At 37.5% G+C, this 17,750-nt stretch overlaps 1 protein-coding gene across 3 annotated transcripts in view; it reads right to left on the minus strand.

The window, feature by feature from the left end:
• Positions 1-1,213: 1,213 nt before the first annotated feature.
• LOC121330109 (limbin-like) overlaps positions 1,214-17,750 on the minus strand; it is a 71,562-nt gene continuing 55,025 nt past the window's right edge. For all 3 annotated transcript variants that reach the window (XM_041276401.1, XM_041276391.1, XM_041276385.1), the window contains 7 exons: positions 17,109-17,252; positions 13,007-13,234; positions 11,547-11,746; positions 9,918-10,005; positions 8,414-8,586; positions 4,532-4,630; positions 1,214-1,719 (listed from right to left, as the gene is read on the minus strand). In XM_041276401.1, coding sequence (XP_041132335.1) covers positions 1,440-1,719; positions 4,532-4,630; positions 8,414-8,586; positions 9,918-10,005; positions 11,547-11,746; positions 13,007-13,234; positions 17,109-17,252 — 1,212 coding nt within the window. In that variant the 3' untranslated portion in view covers positions 1,214-1,439. The remainder of the gene's footprint in view (positions 1,720-4,531; positions 4,631-8,413; positions 8,587-9,917; positions 10,006-11,546; positions 11,747-13,006; positions 13,235-17,108; positions 17,253-17,750) is intronic.

The following is a 17,750-nucleotide window of genomic DNA, read 5'->3' on the forward strand; positions in this document are numbered from 1 at the left end:
AGAGTGAGTGCTCTTAGTGTAGGTGATGAAATACAATTATTGTGCACAGTGGTGCAAGTGCAATCATGAATCCTCTGTAACTTCTGGTATTGTGACTCTGCCCCCTTCCTGGATGGCCAACTTCCAACTGACCCTGGAATGAACTGCCAAACCATCCAGTCTGGGGCACACTGTTCCTGTTATACAGCGCCCTCACAGGTCGGGAGGGAGATTGTTGACTAGGATTCATTCGCTCTCTGTCACACTCCCATGTTGTATATATAATGGAAATTTGTATTGCCTGCATGCAGTACATTACACTTTTCTATATTAAATGTCATTTGCCATGTGTCTGCCCAGTTCTGAACTCGGTCTAGATAATTTTGAATAATCTTTGCTGCTGCAATGGTGTTTGCCGCCACTCCTATTTTTGTGTCGTCTGCAAATTTAACATGTTTGCTTACTATACCAGAATCTAAGTCATTAATGTAGATTATGAAGAGCAGAGGACCTAGTACTGATCCCTGCAGTACTCCACTAGTTACCTCGCTCCATTTTGAGGTTTCTCCTCTAATCAATACATGTTAACCACTCCCTAATCCAGTGCATGCATTTCCTTGAATCCCTATGTGACAAAGAGAGAATGGATTCTTGTTTTAGATCTCCCGTGACCCCAGCACTTCCGGGTACTCGCTCCTCTGACGCACTTCTCTGGAGCGTCCCATTAGTGCTCTAAGATATAAAAGGAGAGGGGTTAGCAGGACCACAATAAAACAACCTGTTCGTTCATTCGTTCTTTCTTTCTCTTTCTTTGTCTCGCTCTCTCTCTCTCTGTACCTTGCCAGAAGGAACAGAACCGTGGGCCACACCCCCATTTGTACGCTCCGTCCAGTCCCGATTGGTCAGCGAGGGCAACCACCGTCAACCAATCCCTGATTGCCACCGCGCTTCCCGACCAGGTCAATGACGTTGCGCACCGTGGCTCCGCCCCCTTTCCAGGTGGCCGACTTCCACCTCCCCTGGGGTTGACTGCCCCTCCTCCCTAGCGTCCTCACCGGTCGGAAGGGAGATCTAAAACAAGAATCCATTCTCTCTTTGTCACACCCTAGTGCGTTCAATTGAAGAATTAAATCTTTTATGCAAAAATGTTTTTTTATCCCAAGGCACATGGCAGTTACAGCAAAGCGAAGAACAACTCTGACTGACTGCCTGTTCAATATTTGCTCTGGATATATAAACCCTTCAACCGCCAGCACTCTCAATCTGACATCCTTTATGAGCAATAAATCCATTACACAAAACAAGAGATTTAAAAAAAAAATAAAAATACAAAATACAAAATACAAAAGGTTTATAAGATATAATAACTTTCAAGGGTATAAACTGTATTGGTTACAGTAGCTTTCTTACTGAAACTGCAAAGCTTTATGATAAATATCAACATACTGCAGAAGAATGTATTACAATAGGTCGCTATTAGCAACTGCTGACTTTTTGAAGTTAAGGAAGCTCCTCTTTTTCTTCTTCTTAGGAGTTGTGTCCAAAGAATCATGCAGACTTGCTTTACATCGAAAAACAAACACCTTCTCTCCTGTATGTGGCACGTGTAGCACATCTGCTGCTGGCTCCACAGTACTGTCCACGTTGTCCTGTCTGCCACCTCCTTGGGGGCTGTTTGAATGCTCCAAATGGGAAAAGGAAACCTGTTTCAGGAGCTGAACTTGTTTCTTCTTCAATATACTGAAAGATAACAAAAAGGGGTGGAATTATATATTAAGGAAAATGAAAAAAAAAAACTAAAGTAGATAACAGAATATATTAGGTTAGTTTACTGGTTTGCTGTTTTGGGTGGAGTGGTGTTTTCTTAGGCTTATATATAGTTGGGAGAGCTACAGTAATCACAGCTAGATGTAAGGATTTCAGTTTATATTTATTATATATATATATATATATATATATATATATATATATATATATATATATATATATATATATGTTACAACTAGTGTGGACGAAGAATTTCCTTTTGATTATTTTTTCATTTTGGCAAGTGATAGGAAATAGGACCTGTTGCTTTGGATTATGCTGACACTGCTACTAAATTTACAACATAATGGGTATACAAGGTTATTGGCACATACAAAGCAATGGAAAAGTGTTTTTCAGGAGTCTTGAAGATATAAAAGCAGCTGTGTCAGGTGTAAACAGGGAAGTCATAAATATGATGCATTGTGCATGGCCACAAGGCAACTGGATCAGGCTTTGTCAGGGGATTCCTGCTTCAGGGGCTTGCAGTGATTTGTGTTACAAATAAAGGTAGAAGCCAGAACTAGCATTCAGGCTGGGTGCACTGTCTGATTCGAGCAGGACATGTGCTCTCAAACACATGCTAATTAACAATCTAGGGTTGATTTAATGAGTTCTGGGGGCATGGATGCTCATTAATGCCCCCATAAATTAAAGACTGGGCCATCTTACCTGAAGAAATTTGTCTCCCTGCCAAGAAACAATGCATAAAACAGGTAAATTCCTTACTGATCAGTGTGTTGAAACTTGTGGTTGTGACTGACTAGCTCTCTCTTTAGTAAAATATTGTACGCTTGTCAAATATCTTTCTATCCAAGTACGGTATTTTTGTTTTCTTGAACAGGAGGACAGGTTTACTTAAAACAAATATTTTTACAGACCTAAAATACAACTCACCAAGACATAGTATTACTAATATAGCAAGGGGTTTCCCAACACAGCAATACCCTATTAACACTAATAACTGTATAATTAAAAACAAAAAGGGCCTTTGTTCAGTAGGGATGTGGGAATTAAGTCTAAATTCAAAACAACTTAGTAACCAGTGTTGATAAGCACTTTACAATGTATTGATGAACTTGCAATTTTGTCCTGTTCACATTTTTTAATTTATTTTTGTTATGTTATTTGACATGAAAACAATTGTGGAAAAAAGTGTATACAACAAGAAGCATTTATGTGAGCTAACAGGGAGACCCCTACTGTGTAACTGCTCTGTCATCATCAGCACTTTCGACAAGTAACATTTAGTCCCAATAAATGGCATTTCAAAAAATGTCATGAAAGCCTAAAGACAATACCAAATGACCCGTTCATAATGTTGGCAGACAGGAGGATGCAGTAATGTTTTACCACCTGGCAATAATATTTGTTCCCTGACAAACCAGAACAAAACATGTGGTTGAAAGAGTAACTGGTTAGGGTTAGGTTTGCATAAAAGGATGGCAAACCACCAGCTGTTTTGTGTGGAGACAGCACTTATATGAAAGTGATTTGCAGATTCTTGAACTACTGCTTTGCATTGGCAGCACTGCTCATATGGGAAATTAAACACACAATATTAGTATGCAAAGAACACTGCACTCTAGATACAAAAACAGATTTGATTGTTAAGTCAGTGACTGATCTGTAAACATTTCACCCTACTTCACTTCTTGGGAATTGAATGGGTTTTGATGTATTTAATTTATACATATGTATTGAGATGCTTCTCATCACCAGAACCTTCTTTTAATATTTTATTAAAATGAGTTACTCTAAGATAAATGTCTCTTATTAACACATACAAATGTACCCCAACAATAAACTGTAGTGTGCATATTTATTAGAATACCTCAAGACTTGTCATTTATATCCTTTGTATAGCTACCTGCATGAAAACATCTGGGTGTTAGAATTTTTGGTCAGTAATCAGTGAGATAGCAACAATTGGCACTCGTGAAAATGTTAGAACACTTTGTGCTTTAATTAGGCATCTTAAACAACTTCTAAAAAGTCACATGCACTTTACCATTGGTGGCTGTGTGTTCATTTTCTCTCACTATTTTAAATGAATTGCATGTGTGGCCTATTCAAGTCATCAATTCAGTTAGACAATCACTCATTTGCCTATTCTGACAATTTTCCCAGATTCATTTCCAGTGGTTTGATTTCATATGCACTGAAAACAACAGAAGCCATGGGTTGTTCTAATAAATGTGCACACTGCTGTACTTATTATGTTGACTTGAACTCTAGAATGCAAATTAAGAAACAAAAATTTAAAGCATTTCCTACTGAATCTATCAAGGTAAGCAACAGAGAAGCAGACTTGCATTCCATAGACTTTTACCAGCACTCCAAATGAGCCTGTGGAATATACTAGCACACTTTAGAATACATTTACAGCACAGTGCTCAGTGTATTTACTACAAAGAAAACAAAGCTTTAAATAATGAAAGAGCCCTTACATGCACCTTAGTTGTTGCATGCTAGTCCTGTAACATTAGCAGATTGCTTTTCCTTTTACAAATGTTTCACCCTGCATACAGAACTGTGGTTGTGTTTTCAGTGGATTCTTATACCCTAATGTTTTGAGCATGACAAATATACCAATGAAACACTGCCACAGTATTGTTATTCTCCAAGTGTTTTCAACGTTTTATACAAACACAAACGTCATCTCTCCAGTGCTAGTCACTTTTTTTTTTTATGAAAACATTTAGTTATGTCTGTTTGGTAATAGAAGAGAGAACACATGCCTTACCTTGCTTTCTCTTTGCCCAAAGAGCCAGTACTCTTATTATTTCTGATGATCTCTTCTCTTAGTTTGCTAGCCAGAGATCTTCCTGAGCCTTTATACTGCCTTTAAACAATAAACAAACACAAAATGTTTTATCCTAGAAGAATATTTAACAGTAAGCCACTTGCTAGCAATCAGGCCTTTCCTCACTTATATCATGGTGTGATTTTTCTGTAATTTACTAGTTTATGAAAAAAAACATACTAATAAGAATGGTACTAAAGCTCTTTCAGAATATAGCCCAATGTGCTAAAAAACAAAACACCACATATCATCACGTGCGTCAGCTGAAACAAGCGCATCATTCTGTTGGCACAAAAAATTGTTCATTTCAATGTTTACAATCTACATACATATGTAATCAAAGTCATCACCATTAATCAGATTCACAGTAGCACTCAATTGTGTTTACACAAAGGGCCTATTTAAGATTATTATGAGTTAACTGACTATTCACCCACATTTCTGGCTAATGATTATGCTGACTATCTACAGCAATAGCAGGTATCTAAGGCAGAGGAAATCATTAGGGAGGTGTATAAGATTACAGAAACCAAACAGAGTCCTGTGCAAACCCACAAAGCAGATAGAGAGAAGGAATCGAGCAGCACATTGATTCTGATGAAAAAGATTCAAATTGGCTAAATGAAGAATTCAAACATCCTGATAGCAGAAAGAAATAGGTAGATGATTACAGAGACTGGGAAGAACAAACAAACACAAAAAAAACCACAACAAACTGAAGCTGTATTTTAGCACATCTAAAAATTACAGACTATTTAAGAACAAAAGCAGTTACAACAAACACACCCAGAATATACAATAACAGATGTCACAGCTCATGAAGTGAGAAAAACACTCAAGGTTAAAAATAGAGATGTAAAGCCCTGAGAGAAAATGAAATCATGCTACACTTCTTGACAGCATATATATATACCAATGCAGAAGAACAGAATGACAAGCTTGACCCCTTCAAAAACACAGCATTGTGAGCTTAACCGTTTGTGCTTTTAGACAGGGGATATTCTGCTAGAGAAGTGTTAATTGATCTGACAGTGGCATTTGACATCATTCAATTAGGCTGCTCTAAATCAGCTTTAAAAAACTATTCCAAAATCTAGTATGAGAAGAAAATAGATTAAAACACCAATACAGATACACTGAAACACCTTTTATTTGCTGATTACATTATCATCACAATGGGAGAGGCAGAGGCGCTGGAGCCCATGATCAATGGAGATAATACTGAAAGTGAAGAGATAATGACTGTGGGCAAACATGAAAAGACAAAGACATGTTCAAACATATGTTTGAAAGGAGGCAAGAACTCAATGTCCTTGATAAATTAATACACTCAAATCAGAAAATTGAGGAAGCACACGGACAGTTTCACAGACACAGTTCAAGATGAAACACTTAGAATCTGCCCCTACACTTACAGTGGTTTGCAGAAGTATACTCCCCCCTGCAAAGTTTTCACATTTTGTTGGCACCTGAGCGTACTCCACGATGCTTTCAAATTAGACTTTACATGTAGAATCTACACAAACTACTTCACATTGATAAAGTTAAAAAATGCATAGAGTATAAATAAGTAAGATTTACAAAGAAAAACAGATTAATATCAGTTGCATAATTATTCAACCCCTTTGCTACTGCAGCCCTAAATCAGCTCAGTTGCAAATGATTTGTAAATGATATGATATACCTGTGTTGTTAATCACCAGCTTAACAGACACAGTCGGGAATTCTTTTTTGGAATCCACCTACATTTGAAAACAAGAACAACTATTATAGATTAATCTCAGTTGCATAAGTATTCAACCCCTTTGCTACCGCAGCCCTAAATCAGCTCCGGTGCAAATGATTTGTTTGAAAGGTCACTAAATGAGTGAAGTGGTTTCAGCCTCTGTGTAGTGGTTTAACTTGTAGATAATTTCCGCCAGGTATATAAAGACTTTCAAGCTGTAACTCTCATAATGATCCAACAAAGCAACCATGAAGACCAAGGAGCTTTCGAAACAAGTCAGGGATAAAGTGGTCCCTTCTCAGCACAGTGAAGTCCATCATTAAGGAGTTGATGATGCATCGTACCACCCAGACACTACCCAGATCAGGGCGCCCTCCCAAACTGAGCAGCCGAGCAAGTAACTGGTTCGGGATGTTACTCGGAAGCCAACAATGGCCTTGAGAGATCTGCATAGTTCTGTGTTTGAGATGGGAGTCAGTGTTCACACATCAACATTAAGCTGGTCCCTACACAAAGCTGGCCTGTATGGACAGGTGGCAAGAAAGAAGCCATTACTCAAAAGGCCCCATCTTAAAGCACATATGGAGTTTGTGAAAAAGCATGTAGATGATACTGTAGACATGTGGAAAAAAAGTTTTTTGTGGTCAGACGAGACAAAAATTGAACTTTTCCGTCTAAATTCCAAGCGTTACATCTGGTGCAAGGCCAACACTGCACATCACCCAACTGTCAAGCATGGTGGTGGCAGCATCATGTTATGGGGATGCTTCTCTTCAGCAGGGACTGGGAAGCTTGTCAGGACAGAGAGGAGAATGGATGGTGCAAAGTACAAGCGAATCCCTGAGGAAACCTGTTTGAGTCAGCCAAGAAATTCACGTTTTAGCAGGATAATGACCCGAAGCACAAAGCCAAAGCCACACTGGAGTGGTTGAACAAGAAGATAATTAATGTTCTTGAGTGGCCCAGTCAAAGTCCTGACTTTAATCCAATCAAAAATTTATGGCGGGACTTGAACATTGCAGTCCATCATTGATCCCTAACAAACTTATCAGAACTGGTGCAATTTTCACATGAAGAATAAGCAAAAATGTCACCATCCTACTGTGCAAAGCTAGTAGAGACCTGCCCAAAAAGACTCAGCAATTGCTGTATTTGCTGCAAAAGGTGCTTCTACCATGTATTGACTTAAGGGTCTGAATACTTATGCAACCAGCAACTTTAATTTTGTACATTTTCTTTGCAAGTTTTGCTGATATTTAACCTCCTCCTCATATAACAACGTTCAGTTTAACCACTACAGCTTGGAATAAAAAAAAAAAAGTTAGTTTGAAAAACTGTGCACACATTATTTGTAATTCAACAAAATGTGACATTATTGGTAGTGGGTGAATACTTCTGCAAACCATTGTATACATGCATACTGAAATAGAGAATAAGTATGCCTATGGAGTAAATACAGGACATAATAATAATAACAAAATGAATGAATTATTATTATTAGCTCCTAATTTACATAAATATTACACAGTGCTTTAGAAGGGAACCGCTTGCTTGTTTTGAATGGAATCACCCCCCATCATTGACTATATATTTTCCTTATTCGAGGATTGGAAGGAACAGTCTTCTGCATCTCACCCTATGTGATGTGACGTGATGTGATGATGGAACTTGTCAATGATAGGACAGCTTTCATTTGGGAAGTGTTGACAATACAGTAGCTGAAAGCATTTGCAAGCAAAATCAACTATTTGTTCAAGTGCTTAGTTCTGTCTGTAAATCAACAGATCAAACTGCACTTAACAGCTGTAAATGCCAGTACTTTAACCATTAAAGCTCAGCAGCACCATGGTAAATATTAGAGAACAATTCAGCACATTTTCTTTTCAATCGCATCTTTTTGTAACACTCAACCTACAAAAACAAATAACGCATTCCCTTTTTTTTTCATCCTGGATAATTTCTCAATTATACTGTATCTACTTGCAAAGACCTTTAGAGTTAGGGTGAGGCAATTGATATATCTAGCAGGTTGCAGACTTATCATACATCCCATTACGATTATAAAATGACGCATCTTTATACCTTCTTGAACTTACCCTTTCTCTCGATCATTTACTGTCACAGTCTGCGCTGGTTTGGGGCAGACTGGATCAATGATGGAAATTAAGTCAGTTTCTGAGGATGTGGGAAGCAATAAATGCAGGACTTCAAGCAACACACTTGCTGGTACCCGAGTCTGCTTGACCAAGTAAGCAAGAAATTCAAGATCCTGAAATAGAGGACAGGAAAACGTTTTGGTCACTGACAGAATAATATGTGGCAACAGCATGTGCTCCACCTCATTCCCTCCGAGCCTTGAGATAACCAAACACCTTCAGAATCAGTCTTGCTCCAAACAAAAAGAGAGACATATAAATATCAGTCTGGCTCTGGATATGTAATTTGACAGAAATCCAGAAAATAGAGCATGAGCATTCTAACCAGATGTTTGGCTTAATGCAATGCTAAATATGCATAGCCTGAACCCTAAACCAGCTACAGTATTAAAATATTGCATCAGGTATTATAATTGAAGAGTTAAGCATAATATTTTAGTCTTTGTTGTTGGAAACGGTTTCTCATTAGCAAACCACTCATGTGTTCCTTATTCATTTCTTGTCACTTGCTAATCTGCTTGCAGACAAATGCTTCTCCGCTTTACAAAGAAATGTATCAATAAGCAAGACAGTGAGTGATTGGAACTTGAATAATGGTGCACACATATGAATATAAAAAGTGTTCAATCTATAGGGAACTGTGCATAAGTAATAGAGACCATGGAGGCTTAGCATGAGTCAACCACACTCCATGAAGTGCTATAAGAGTTTTGAAGTATTGCAAAATTCCCTTTATCTTCTCAAATTATGTGCCAATCTTACGGTAACCCACACCCAATGCACATTGAAACTTTACTGCCTTTTATAACATTTTTAAATGCATTGTCCAAAAACTGTGTGCCAGAATGATGAAAGGAAACTAACATTAAGATTTCCAAATCAATATAAAAAAAAAAAAAAAGATTAAGCAATGTTGTTTACAGTAACACTGGAAGAAACATAGGGGTGACTTCACAGACCTCGATTACTACTAATCTTGGACTGTCTTGTCTGAAGTAGCATTTGATTCCCACACTGAGAATGTCTTTCTTTTTACAATTTTCAAACACGATTTCTATTAGAAATGTTTTTCCCTGATTGGCTGCAAGAGACTATCCTTATCTTTTGCATGATCCTTTCATATAGCATCATATGTATGCAAATCAATCTAATGTTTGAAAACTAACCATTTTCAGTTTGAACAACTCCTTCTTTTTTTTTACTCATGAGTTACTTAAGGTTGATTTGTTCACTTTTTTAAGGCAGTTTTTTTGTTAATAGAGCCCTTTGACTCACAACTGTCCAAACTACTAATAGTGAAATGAGACACTGAAATACAAAATAAATTTCAGAGCTCTTTCTAAATGCTTATAATGAAAACAAGGTGATTTATTCTGGTTTTACTGTAGTAAAATACCAAGTGCTAACCCTATGATGATAACGAGAAACAGCTTTAGGTATTTACCTGATCAAAACGCATGTGGAGTCTCTTAAACTCGAGCTGCTCTTTCAAATCCTCAGTTACCTGGCTGACTGCGTCTTCTTCTCGTAACCTAAAATATCACACAGAATTGTAAAGGAAGAAAAAAAAAATGCATGGTAACTCAATCTATTCCACTTTACTAAAGACAAAATGCACAGTTAAGAATCTACTTTTGTAGTTCATGGACTTTTGTAGCCGCTTTGAATCAGTGTTGTATTTAAAATAAATATGATTCACACTAATTATTTCTGTTTTCTGCATAACAAATGTGTTAAAAAGTATCTATAATTAGGGATTTGGGAAGAACAGTGCACATTTATGATACAAAATAAATAAAAATCTACTGGCTTGTTGGGCTAGTTATTTTTGTCTTTGTTTCCATTATAAATTAAATTTGCTCATTTGGCAGGGATGAGATTAAAAACATGTGCAGATTGTGGTCAGGCTATATTGGATGACGTATTACCAATTCTAGTCTGACTACATGTATAAATACAAGAAAACCAGGCATCTCAACCAAGCATATTCAGTGTGTAGGACAGTGTTCCTGAAGTGAGACCCACTTGTATAGATGGAGTAGCGCACACGGCCAAATATATTTACCTGTTATTTTAAGTTGGTGGCGCAGTAATAGCGCACTGAATTGCAGCTTCGCTGTAACAGGGATGAAAATACAATTCCCATTGCCTAGCAGTTTGATCCACTCCTGGTTTTACTCTGAGCTTAATAAGATACAACTGAGCTTGTACCAATACACTGGGTCTAATCAAGCTGTTACTGAAACCTGGAATAGGTGAAGCTGCTATGCAATAGGTTTCTTATTTGCATCCATGGCAACTGCGACTGCAATAATACTGTTCTGTGCTCTTATTCAATAAAACCTGTGTGCCAGTGCTGGCTTTTCAACTGCAATCCCTTCCCACAATCCTATTTCACGTGGTAACTAAGGAAATGTGTAATTGTGGCTTGCTAAACAAAACCTGAACCAAGAGATTCACATATGGAGTTTGACTGTTCGCTTTCGTGCACTGAACTGAAATGTTATGTGTCAAACTCCTCCAGAAGGAGTATGTCAAAAAACTAAATAATAAAAAAAAAAAAAAAAAAAAAAAGATTTAAAATAAATTTCCTTTCCTTGCTTGAATTAAATTGCAGTATTGTGTGGTTCTCCAAATATTTCAGTTAAGCATTTCTAAAAACATACTGTCAGTTCACATGGTGACTTCTGAGGGTGAGACAAGGTCATGGTTTATAAGGGTACAAGTCAATCGTTTTTCAGTATTGTAGAGCCACTCTGTTTTTAATTACCAATGGGTTTAACAGAACATGTTTTACTTGACAAAGTAATAAAACAACACTGACAGTAAAATGTTTTCAAGATGTTGACAACAGGAGAATTGTTTTGTATGTATTTTATTACATTTAGAAATAATGTGGAACAAGAGTTAAAGTAGACTTACAGACTTACAGACACTCAGACTAATATTTCCATTCCATCAGAAACTGGTTCCAGTGTAATCGCTCAGCAAGGGAAGGCTTATCCAAGTACTGTCAATGCATTAACAAAAAAAAGGTACGTAAAGAGAATACAAAGCCCAGTTATGCTCTCACCTTTGTCTCTGCACACACGTCACGTGCTGACACTTTGTGAGCGCATGCTGCAGACTGACAGCTAGCTGGCTTTCCTCCTGCCCTCTTTGAGTTTCACTCGAAGGTCCTTCAACAGCAGCAGCCAAGCTATATTCCTTCATTAAAGCATCCCACTCAGCTGATTCCTTCAGCTTCAGCTGGTTATCGGCATCTTCCAACCCCTTTGAGAAAAGCGGAGACTTTTTTTCTCACAACGTAAAAGCTGTTCTGTAAAAGCTGCTCTGGAAAAGCTGCTCTGGAAAAGCTGCTCTGGAAAAGCTGCTCTGGAAAATACTGTGCATTTAGACAATGTATTTGCACCAGCTAAATAATTATTGCTGGTTGAGGGTTCAGTATTTGCAAGGTTTTCATTGAACAGGCAGATCAAAAAATAAAACACTATTAATTTGTTGAGCGACTTTGAATTCCCAGTCGTTTCAGTTGTCCAAGGTGCTTTTTTCTACAGTTACCTACTTCCCTTCCCTGGATACTGCTGTCCTCCACTCACTTATACTCTTGCTCTGAAACTACACTAACTGCAGTGCTATCAGTTCTGAAACCATTCAATAAAGGATAAATAGATCCAATACCCTTAATCGTTACTGTAAACCACAGCAACATTCTCCAGATATCAAAATATATGGCTCAAGGGAATATAAAAATATGGTAATATATTCGTGTCAATACAGTAAAATTATATATAGACCAAAAGCAAATTAAAGTACTGCTTACTTAAAACTAAGTTAAGTTATCTTAAATGCATATCAACAAAGGTTCCTCTAATATACAGTAACAAAATAAGCACAGACACAACTGCATTATACCTTATATGAAACAAGTTCCCTATATATGGCATAGCCACTGTTAATTATAAAGTTCAGTTTATTTTATAGGGACACTGGTTGTAATTATTAAGCTGTAGTTACTGACATCAGAATAAACTTTATTAGCCACAACAAACTGTTTAAAAAAAAAAAAGAAAAATACATTACTTTGCAGGAATATGTCTCAAACACTGATTTAAGATCCCTGCACCGTTACATATTACCAGAGGGGTCTGAAACCAACTTAAGGGACATGGTTCAGTAAAAAGCAAAATAAAATACAAACAACAGCTTTCAATCAATTTAACAGCATAGGATTATGAACAAGTGCAGTTAGTAATTTTAAGATGCACCTGGGAACAGAAAGAGAGGTAACTGCAGTTTGTGCTGAATTTGTTACCATAGAAACAAGATTAAAGTTGGGCAACACAGAGACTTTTACTGTTTATGTTCAGAAAGGGGTAAAGTAACAAAAACAATAACTATCTAAAATGTAAAACAATAAATACACTAAGTAAATGCTATAACCACTAAGACAAGAACAACATGGTTAGGAGTCAATGGTAACCTGACACACTATTTGCTGCATATACAGGAAGCCAGTAGTGTTCTACTCACATGACTGTGTTTCTGGATCATTTGCACAGTTTCTGACCCTGTCATTGACCCTGACATTCTCAGCTCCTCCACCAGCAATGTCTGCAGACTCACAATGGCAGCATATGCCTCCAGGGCCCTCACTCTCTTTTCAGCTTTCTGAAACTGCAAAGCAGCCATGTGTACCGCCAGCCTGTCCTCCTGAGCCTTGAGATGGTGGGCTCTTTCGTGCAGCATTTCCACCAGGACCTACAACAGAGTTCACAAAGGAATCCACTTGTATTCCATCATCAGAGCCCTTCTTACAGAAGGACAAAACTGAACATGCATCAAGTAAAGATACTGAAATATAATCTGTAGTCGGTAATCTGTAATTTAACCCTTTGCCATACCAATCATAGGCCCTATTTTCAGGGAAGTGTAAAGCCAAATCTTCTTCATTGAAACGTTAATTGAAAACAGTTGATAATTTACAAGAACGAGGAAGACAAAACTCATGCTTTCTATGCAAATTATTAATGAATGTACATTTCTTTGTAGCAGCTAGTTTTTAAACTGGTGCTGATAAGTATTTCAATTCTAAGTCGAAGTTTATGTTTTCCTGTGTTATCAAGCTATATTTGTAAGAGGTAATAACTTTCTGGCTGCTGCTCGGTTGTAAGAGAACCAGACCTGCAAGAACTGTTTTGCATCGTGAGGAAAACTTTCTGGAGACGTGTTATTCAAGTATAGCGAGTTATCCCTATATGAATAACTAAAGTAATCCTCTTTGTTTCTTGGTCACACATGTGATATACAACATTTTAAAACTAGCAAGAAAATATTAAAAACAAAAAATGACCTGCTGCAACAGTTCCTGCAAACATATTGTTTTGCTAGCTTTACACCATAAAATTCCTCCAAGAAAAATATCCGACACGTGATTCAAAATCTGTCCCTTAATATACTGTTACCATAGTAAAGTTATTTACAAATCTATAGAGTTTCTCCAAATGGTAACCTTTACTTTTATTTTGATACACATGTCAAAGTAATTATCAATGACAACAGACAGTCAAGAAAACGACAGCACATGGAAAAAATGTAGTCAATTTAAATAGCTCTTGCAATATTTTCACAATTGTTTGCAAGCTTTGTAATTAATGTAGAGAAAAAGCCTCCCCCTGAACAATTGTTTTATTTTTTTGAGCTCATCTCTTATTACCTTGTCTTATGATGCCAGTATGATGTGTGAACCCTGACTGCAAGGAAAGAGTTTCATGAGCATTCATGAATTGGTGAAGACACAGCAGCAGTGACTCAGCTGCATTTTGCTTTAAATATGCTTTGTACTCCAGAGAGGTTACAGAACTAGTAATTAGCAGACTTAGGTGACAGATGAAATTCACTTGGTAAAAGTGACCCTACATTTCTAACCGAGCACCAGGAAGTGAGCTCCTGTGGAGTCCGAATCAATCTTGCAATGGCAAGCTGAATAACTGCCAGATAAACCTTTAAAATGTATATAACCCTATTAACCATATTTGACAGATCCAGGTGGCTCAAATGCAGCCGTTCAGGAGCCAGATCAAGAGCTGCAGGCTTGATAGGTCAGGGTGCCATAAAGTCCAACGGCTGACAACTCAGGAGCTGCATCAGGACAAGGGGCTACTAGGAGCACCTCAGCCCGGTCCTGTCTGATTTTCTCCACATAGAGAGAGAGCAGGGCGAGTGGTGGGAAGGCATATAACAGTTGCTTTAGCCACCGGTGTGCCAAGGCATCTACTGCCAGTGGGTCTTATTATGGATAAATGACAGCGGGTTGATTTCTGGGAGGCAGATATCTATCTCTGCTCTCCCAAACCTCTCCAAAATGAAGCTCACCTTCTCGGAGTGAAGTCCACTCTGAGGCACTGGGAATTCTCCTTGAGAGGAGGTTCGCCAACCAGTTTGTCACCCCGGGCAGGTGAACTGCCCACAGTGAGAGTAGGTTCTTGTGAGCCCAGAGCAAAAGCTTGCGGGACACGTGATGGAAACTGGGCAACCTGAGGCTGCCTTGGTAGTTGATGAAAGCCACCACTGCTGGGTTATCTGTACAGACAAGCACATGTCTTCCTTGAACCTCTGCAAGGTCAGGTAAACTGCCTGCAGCTCCTAAACATTGATGTGGAGACTCTGCCAGAGGGTTATCCAAACACCTTGTACTCCCCTGCCATTCCACACAGTGCCCCAGCACAGGCTGGACATGTCCATGGTGACAACCCCTTTTCTGGTGACACTGCCCAGCACTATGCCGAGGCGTAGATGGGCCGGTTGTTTCCACCAAGAGAGTGCCTTGAGACAGTGGTGGGACACTGTCAATAGGCAGTCACGGTTCAACGTGGGCTCTGCTATGGACCCAGGCCTGCAGAAGGCACATGCGCAGGAGATCCAATGGAATGACCTTTGAATACACTGAAACTTGTTTTAAAAAAAAAAAAAAAAAATCGATTTAAGACAGCAAGCAATCCACTATGCTGTAGCATTATTTTCCGTGTACTAGCCTTGTATGCACTATGTACTGTAAAAAAAAAAAAATGTGGCAGCCATTTAACATGCAATGAACATAAGATCCAAAATATCCCAACAGAATCGAATATCATGATATTGCGCACGGTATCATATCGAAGCACTCTTAATGAGGTATTACTGAACACAACTTCAAAGATTTCACAAAATGTGTCCCTGTATGCATTGGAGATGATAAAGACACTCTGTTGGGAAATGGCTTTTAGTGCTTGGAAATGTTTGAGGCAGAACAACTCAAGAGAGATGTAGAGAAAGAGACTTACATTTGTGGGTTACTGCTTTAAAGAGGGCATCACTGCCATTGTACTGCTTTATTGTTTGGCAAACCTATGAAATGTACAGAAAGTAAAGCAAATGCCGACCAAAATCAAAACTCAATACAAGACGTGTGCTCCAAGGTGTTTTGGTCATTGTATTTAGTAACAATTAGAAACAGATTCCGTAATCTTTACTCAGAGGCTTGTTACCTACCTTAATATAATATTCACTAAGAAAAAACAGCATTCATTCAGTATTTATCCCTACAAACAAATTATTTTGTAATATATCCAGCACTGCCACTATAGAAAACAAACAAAAAAAAAACTGTAGGATTACAGTTTTAATTAAAATGTATTAAATGTGTTAACAGTACTGTTTTTCTAAAACAAACTTCCACTGGGGAAAGAGTGCTATTTTCAAAACGTATTGCATTAGTACCTCAAAGGCATATTTAGTAAAGCTAACAGCAACATGTAGATGGCTGCATAACATGGTGTATGCCTTCAGTACAATAAACATAACACAATTTGATTAAACAGGGATATAATTACAAACATTTGTCCAATTTTGTGTGTGTTTATTGTTCCCTAGTCTGTAATGATTTTAATGCTGATGAATCACAGCACAGATGTTTTGGATATTTTTCTCATCATCAAAACTTTTATCATGGGCCATGCCTAGTTTATTAATAAATAATATCTTCTCTACTGATTCACCCAATGTCAAATGAATGCTGCAAATAAATGTGTTTGTTTTTAGATACGCTGAGTACATATTGTATCAAAATGTTTTAAGTCACCTAACAGTTATGAATGTTGATATGGGTACTGCAGAGCAGCACCACTTGTCATTAATATGTCTGAGATAAATCTCTAACTTTTTTTCCCAATTTCTTTCAGTTATTGCAGGGAAAGAAGATACAGATCTTTTCAATATCAAGCAAGTGGTGTTACATGCCACTGAAATTGCATTTTCGAAGTCTTGATTCTCAGCACCAAAATTCAACTGAATTGGTTATGAGCTTATCAACGCTCACTACACCACGGTTTGTCTAGAAATCAATTCTATTTACGATCTCTGCAGACCAATGCGTAACGGTTATGAAATATGGAATTTAAAAAATAAATTGAAAGTTGTGGGTTCATTCTAATTTATCTCACTTCCATGTAATCTCTCTACTTGTTATTCATACAGGAAAGAAAAACAAGAAAAGTATAGCTCTGTATTACAGTACCTCTAGCATGATAGGTGTGAGTTGTAAACAAAGTTTTTCCTCCCATTCAAACAGAAATAGGAAGCAGCACATGGTTCTTACCTTTTTCATGGCTGTGTTTTCAATCTCTTTTTCTTGTTCATACAGATTCATTTTCTCTTCTATTCTTTTTTGCAGAACCAGAAACTCAGCATGGTCTTGGCTTATCTTTGCCTCATGGGGTTGTTTTTTGAGTTTAGATTTTTGCTATATAAAAAATAACACACATACATATATATATATATATATATATATATATATATATATATATATATATATATATATATATATATATATATATATATATATATATATATATATATATATATATATATATATATATATATATATAATATATATATTATAATATATAGACTTACTTATGGGAGGAGATAGACCGATGGGGTAAGACATGTTTTAATTATTGCTCTGCCCTCATAAGCACAGGCTGCGCTGTTCTACATCTAGCCTCTTTCAAGGCAGATACATGTTTCATGTTGATATCCCTTTGGCATGCACAAAACACCATGCCAGTACTGATTGCCAGTTTTCAATTATGGCACAAAGCACATCAATCCTTCAAGTTTGCTCTTCTATTCTCTGCCAGGACTCATCAGGCTCCTGATCAACAGTGGTCTGTGAAGCACCATGAGGCAATCAGCCTCAGTCAACTTTCTTCCCTAAAGCATTAAACATTAAACAGAA

This window comes from Polyodon spathula, chromosome 2, assembly GCF_017654505.1.
Source record: "Polyodon spathula isolate WHYD16114869_AA chromosome 2, ASM1765450v1, whole genome shotgun sequence".
Classification (NCBI taxonomy): Eukaryota; Metazoa; Chordata; class Actinopteri; order Acipenseriformes; family Polyodontidae; genus Polyodon; species Polyodon spathula.